The 6825-nt window shown below is 43.5% G+C and overlaps 1 protein-coding gene across 1 annotated transcript; it reads right to left on the bottom strand.

Annotated features, from left to right (window-relative positions):
• Positions 1-5451: 5451 nt before the first annotated feature.
• LOC110311387 (olfactory receptor 15) lies at positions 5452-6390 on the bottom strand. Its single transcript, XM_021184663.1, has one exon. The coding sequence runs from the start codon at positions 6388-6390 to the stop codon at positions 5452-5454; it is 939 nt and encodes a 312-aa protein (XP_021040322.1).
• Between the last annotated feature and the right edge of the window lie 435 nt (positions 6391-6825).

Below are 6825 nucleotides of genomic sequence, written 5' to 3'. Positions count from 1 at the left end.
ATAGTTAAGACTCTGTCTTGAGAAAAACAAAAGTTTTAAAGGCAAGTAACAAACTGCAGAGCCTGGCGTGACCCTGGTAGGGACAGAGTGACATGGTGCCTGCCCCTAGTTTATCGTTAGTGCTTAGCAAAGACAGACAGATCTCTGAATTCTCTCTCGCACTGTTAAAAAAAAAAAAGTATGCTTGCTGTGTCTTGAGAATCACAGGTCATGGGGTGCTGATTCATAAGGCAATCTAAAGGAAACCTGAAGTAAACGATTGAATTAATGTGAAAAATAAAGGACTGGGCCTGTGCTCTGCCAAAGATGAGCTCTCCAGAGAATTTTTTAGGATAAAAAGAGAAAACTGCTATGATTCTGCATTCCGTGTCACCACTGGGGTGTGTGAACCCCGCTAGGGCAGACAAAACGTGCGGCGCTAGGCTGCACTTCACCCTACGCCCCATCAGTGTTGGGCTTGCGGGAACCTAATCAAGATGTCTGCTAAGAGAGTGTTCAAAAATAATTCAGGGGTGGGAGAGTGCAATCTAAAATGGGGACCCCAACTTGTGTGAGAAATGAGGCAGACTGAGGCCAAGGAGACAGGGATTCCCAAACTCAGAAGAAGGTGGGCCTGCTAGGATGAGACCTGGAGGGAGAGGGGGAAGCTCTGGCCTTGCTTAGCAGTGAGTGTCCAGGGAGCACAGAGTGGCAGCACAGCTCTATGTGAGGAAGGCTTTCACCCATGGCAGTTCTTCATGAGAGAGACATTCCTCAGTTCCAAATTGTTTTTTAATTGTTCATCAAACAGAATAGGCGTATACTACTTCCTCAGGGTGGACCAGAGATTAAATACCTTTTGTAGGAAGGAATGTCTGGGAAGAGAAGCTTATTGGCTAAACCCTCAGAGTACATCTAGATACCTCATTAACATAAAGAACTCTGTGTTGTGTGCTATGTGACTAGTGGTCATGTTCTTTATGTGGGGAGTTGTGGTCACTTGTTCCAGGTCAGGAATCAGGTCGGGAGTAGGGGAAGCACTTACTGTCCTCAGGTGAGGGTACAGCAGGGTTTCTGAACCAACTCAACCTTACCAAGTTTTCTGGCATGGTCCACTGCCCCACAGACTGCTTGGAGAACACACACACACACACACACACACGCACGCACGCAAGCGGGACATGGACAGAGAAATCTCTTAGAATAGCAAGTAGAACACAGGTCATGAGCTTGGATCCATAATTTGACTTCAAGTTGTTCTTTTTGTCACTTTTAGACACGCTGTCTCTCAGAACCTCTCTTCATGCTGAGAGTTTGATCTTTGGCAACAAACAAAAACCTAATCAAGATGTCTGCTAAGAAAATGTTTAAAAATAATTCTTGACCTTTTCCCCCAGCACCAGGAGAGAGGGGGAGGGAGCAACACAAGTTCACAGGGTGTGTGGGAGGGGATGATACAAGGTAAACAGCTCTTGAGATATGACCTGCACAGGTGACCTTTGGCCTATAAAAGTATAAACAAATAGAAACACATAGAAAAAAATTTTTAGGTAAAATTAAAATAACAAAATTAACCATTATAGAGTGAGCAACTATGGTGTTATTTACAATGTTGTCTAACCACTCTATCTAGTTATAAAACCTTCTCACTAGCCTAAAAGAAAACCTTGCGCCTGTAGCAGACTCACATTCTGTCTGAACTTAGCTGTCCTCACATACCATTCCATTGTATTGGTAGTACAAAGTTCCATGTTCCTACACTTTTTGATCTTTTTCCAGGAAACAATTTGACTGATGTATTTCTAGACAGCCTTAAAGTCCACTTCTGACTTATCCATTTACTTGAAAATGGTCCTGCCGCTTGCTAAGCAAATCCTGTGCTCAGGTATGGCAGAATAAGAGTAGGTCCTTCCCACCTTGCAGAAAAAAAAATCAACTCCGAATGGACCAAAGACCTTAACATAAGAATGGAAACTGAAAATGCTAGAGGAGAAGGAAGGGACACACTCCAAGCTGTGAGCACAGGCACAATGCCTTCTGGGAACACTCCAGTTGCTCAGGAAATACATTGTTGGCAAATCGAACCTCATGAAATTAAAAAGCCAGTCAGCTGCCAAACAGCTACTCCTTCCTATTGTCAACATGATAGCTGTGGTTGTCTTGACAACAACCCCTCACAGGTACTTGGAAACCTCCAATCCCTCTTGGATAGTCCATGGAAACTTCAGCTGAGGTTCAGATGCCCAGAGAGCACCCAGCTGCCACCACCACAGACAACTGCAACTCAGTCCTGGGGTGGGGGAGGGGAGCGAGACTCTGCTTTCCTCAGGGCTGCTCCAGAGATGCTATGCTTCTGAAAGGTGCTCCTTCCAAGTAGGGGTTCCTGGATGGGGTCATCTAAAAGTCTCCTAATGCATGCTGCACCACTTTCTTTGAAGATAGAGGTGCTGGAGTTGCAGCTGATGCAAGATCTTCAGGGGCTGCTGGAATAATGTTTACAGGCCCCTCGCAACTCACCCCTACCTGGCAGTTGCTGGGGTCTATTCCTGGCAGGAAGCCACTGAGGCTGTGTTAGAGAGATCTGATGGTTGTCAATCAAACACTCTAGCCCTCAAGACACCTACAGATTTATTTATTTATTTATTTTCTTATTTATTGCAATAGTAGAGATTGAATGGAGAGCCTCATGCATCCCAAGCAAGCATCTGTCATATCACTGAGTTGTAACCCCAGCTTCAGCCATTTTATTTTATTTTATTTTATTTTATTTTATTTTATTTTATTTTATTTTATTTTATTTTATTTGTTTTTTAGAGACCGTGTTTCTCTGTGTAGCCCTGGCTGTCCTGGAACTCACTTTGTAGACCAGGCTGGCCTCAAACTCAGAAATCCTCCTGCCTCTGCCTCCTGAGTGCTGGGATTAAAGGCATATTTTATTTTTTATAATATTTTTTCTTGAGAATTTCTTTTTTAATTTAATTAACTACTTTTTATATATTTGGGTGTTTTGTCTGTATGCCTGGTACCTTTGGAGGACAGAAGAAGGCACTGCATTCCCTGGGACTGGAGTTAAAGACAGTTGTGACCCACCATGTGGGTGCTGGGAATAAAACCCAGGACCTCTGGAAGAACGGCTTTTTAGCTCTCCAGCCTCTATTGTTGATAATTTCATACGGTGGCCATTAAAACGTGATCATATTCATCCCTTCGTTTTAAAAGGGAGAACTTCTAATCCCTGCACTTTGAATCTCAGGCAGGAGGATAGCCATGAGCTGAAGGCCATCTTAACCTACAGTGTGAGTCTCAAAACAGCAAAAAGTACAAAATCATTAGGGATTCCTTGCAGCAGAGACCCATGATGCCCTTACTTCCCCTTATAACTGGTGAAGTTTTTCTCCCCTTCCTCTGTGGTTTTCCACTCCCCTAACTCCTAGTCAGTTTTACGGTGTTCCTTACTTTCCAGAAGGAAGTTCTGCCGAACTCCAAAGTGTTTAAAGAATGATTCTACTTCTCCCTGCATTTCTTGTAGTTATTTCAAAACTCAAATGAATTGAACAGAGGACATGACTGCCCTGTCTCCTTGTAATTACGACGCCCACAAGCCAGCCACACTCTGCTCCCAGATAACTGCAGGAACTTGGGTGCCATAGCTTGTCTTTGAGAAGTTGACCTGATCTGACGAGTGTGCTGATTGGTATTTTGTGCCTTCAAGATGATACACTTTGATGAGATCCAGGATGATGGCTCATCCTGGAAACTATTGCTATGAACACGATTGAAAAACTAAGTTGTGGCTTTGATCTGAACTGGAGAAACAAATTCAGGCTAGGATAGTGTTATTAGATTTTTAAAAGGGAATTATGAAAAATTGGAAGGGAAAGTGTATCTGTGCTCGTTCCATTCTATTCAAGGGACAAGATAACCCAAACCAGCAAACGTGAAAATGGTCTGCATGGAACATTTAGTTCTTACCGTAAGAAGGTGATCGATAACACTTAATATAATTTCATTCACTAGCACTTACCCAGCATATACTTTGTAATAGGCAGACAAATACAATAACAGAAATGGAAGCAAAGCTGCAGATCCTTTGAAACTACTTCTAAAACCTATTAATTTTCTCATTTCTAATAATGTAGCTGCTAAACAATTGTCCCGTATTAATATAGCTTCTGTCTAGGCACAGGGTGTGTAAACTGTGGTGGCAGATGAGTGTTTTGGGTTTTTTGTTTTGTTTTGTTTTGCCATTCTAGTAATGAGCAGAGTCATTTAAGAAAATAAAAGAAATACTTGAAGATACAAGAAAAGGAAAATAATAAAAATTGGAGAGGAGTCTCAGAAGAAAATTTACAAGAGCTTATAAGTAAAATTGAAATATATACTAAGTATATACTAAGGTAAGGGCAGAGGAGGAAGCATGAGAGAGAAGAGGAAGCCACCATGAGGGGAGATAGACCATGAGCACATGGCCAGGAGAAAGAGCAAGTCTCTGGGGTATATTGCTGGGGAGGTAGCCAGGCCAGCAGTTAGAAAAATAGATAAAAAATAACCAAAGTCTGAGTCCCATTTATTTGTGAGCTAGTCAGGGATAAGCTTAAATTACTTGTACTACATACAATATAGGTGTTATGGTTCCAACACACAAGTTTCTTGAGATAAGTTTTGTCCTAAACCAGTTGCTGGGTTTCTGGGACAGAAGTGCTGGAAGATGAAAACTTGAGACAGAGGATGTGCTTAATGGACAGACTACCCTCCTAAACTTGCTTAAGGAACCATAGCATATCCCACAGTCCACTGACTCATAGCAAACCCGATGGCTCTGGCTGTCAGCTGCCATGATTTAAACAAAGCCAGATGGAGACATTTTAGGCTAGCATTGAAAGGCAAATGGTCTTACCTATCTTTTCTTATTAATTATCACATTGGGTAGAAGGTAAATTTGGATGCAGACATACAGAAAAGGATAATCAGGTGAGAGGGAGATGGGAAGCATGAATAGTTAGCCTGTATGTAGTACTAAGAAGAGACAGAGAACCGGACCATGATGATGGATGGCTAAGATACCAAGATGAATTCTATTTTCATCTGAAATTGATAATGTGTGGTGTCAATTCATGGAATTACAGAAAATTATACAAGAAACTTCACGTTTCTTTCCTTAGGAAGTAAAAAAAAATCATCAGAATTATGTTATAACACATAATGTGGACCTCAGAGTCAGAGACACTGAAATGGATCTGTTGTAGGGCAATAGTCTCTGGACCTACAACGATACATATCTGCCCTGTTACCTGTGGCTCACAGAAGTATTTCTGGAAAATAAACAAAGAATGTCTCAAGTAACACTAACCATCTTCCAAATGTGTAGAATTGTCAGGAATATGCATTGGTTTTACTGAAGACAGAACTTCTCATAAGAAATCAGAATGTAAGGTGGAGAGGCAGTAAGGAATGAAGGCGATTGTGCTGTCCTCAGCTGGCTCCTCTTCCTTTCCCCAGCAATCTTCCCAGGGCCCCCTTCACTTCTTTGTTTCTTAGAGTATAGATGAGCGGATTCACCATGGGCGTGACCACAGAGTAGAAGAGAGAAATGAATTTTCCTTGGCTTTGATTACTGCTCTTAGCTGGAAGCAGATACCCATAGATCGCAGAGCCATAGAAGAGAAACACTACCACCAAGTGGGAGATGCACGTATTGAAGGCCTTTCGGCGTCCCTCCACAGAGCGGATCTTCATCACTGCCTGAGCAATGAAGCAGTAAGAGACCAGGATGACGCTTACTGGGACCACAGTGAAGAAGGTACAAACACCATTGAGCACCGCCTCATTGAGACTTGTGTCTCCACAGGCCAATTTAATCATGGCGGGTACCTCACACAGGAAGTTGTCCACTTTCCGGTGTCCGCAAAATGGGAGCTGGAGAGTGAATGTTGACTGAATCACGGAGTTGCCTAAGCCACCCAACCAGCTAATAGCAGCCAGCACCCAGCAGAGGCGAGGATTCATGACGGTCATGTAGTGCAGGGGCCGACAAACTGCCACATACCGATCAAATGCCATCACCACGAGCAGTATGCACTCAGTAGCCCCCAGCCAAAGGAAAACATAGAGTTGAGTTACACACCCACCATAGCTGATTGTCTTGTCTGGCCCCCATAAATTTTTCAGCATTTGAGGGACTGAACTGGTAGTAAAGGCAAGGTCCAGGGAGGAGAGGTTGCTGAGGAAGAAGTACATGGGTGTGTGGAGCCGTGCATCAAGGCGCGAAAGCAGGATGATGGTCAAGTTCCCAACCAGCGTCAACAAGTAAGAGGCCAGGATGACAGCAAAAAAGATGATCTCCAGCTGGGGATGGTCAGAGACACCCATCAGAATGAAGCTCCCAGAGGAGCTGTTGCTGTCCACCTCCATCACCGGCTGCCTCAGTCACTGAAGTCTGCTCAGGCAAGGGAAAAGGCAGCTACTGCTAAACCTGCACCCAAAGTGCACCTCAGGCTCCGCAGCTAAAGATCAGTCCACCCTTCCTGGCCACGAGCTTTTATGCAAGCCCTGGTTGTCAGTTGAGCTGGGATGTCAAAAGGGACCTAGCACAGAAATGAAGGGAGTGCCTTGTGAGGACAGACAACAGCTAGGGCAACAGGTCAGAGGGGGCAGGTTAGATCAGATACAGACCTTCTCAAAACACCAATTTCCTCAGCCAAGTTTTCTTTTGCTCTAAGAGGGAAACACAGTGAATTTGGAAAATCTCCCCAGAAGTTACTGATAGATTTCTTTCTCAGACTTGAAAGATGGCTCAGCAGTTAAGAGCACAGAATGCTCTTGCAGAGAATCCAACTTTGGATTTCA

The sequence above is a fragment of the Mus caroli genome, chromosome 16 (genome assembly GCF_900094665.2).
Source record: "Mus caroli chromosome 16, CAROLI_EIJ_v1.1, whole genome shotgun sequence".
Lineage (NCBI taxonomy): Eukaryota > Metazoa > Chordata > Mammalia > Rodentia > Muridae > Mus > Mus caroli.
This window is presented reverse-complemented; position numbering and strand designations above follow the sequence as displayed.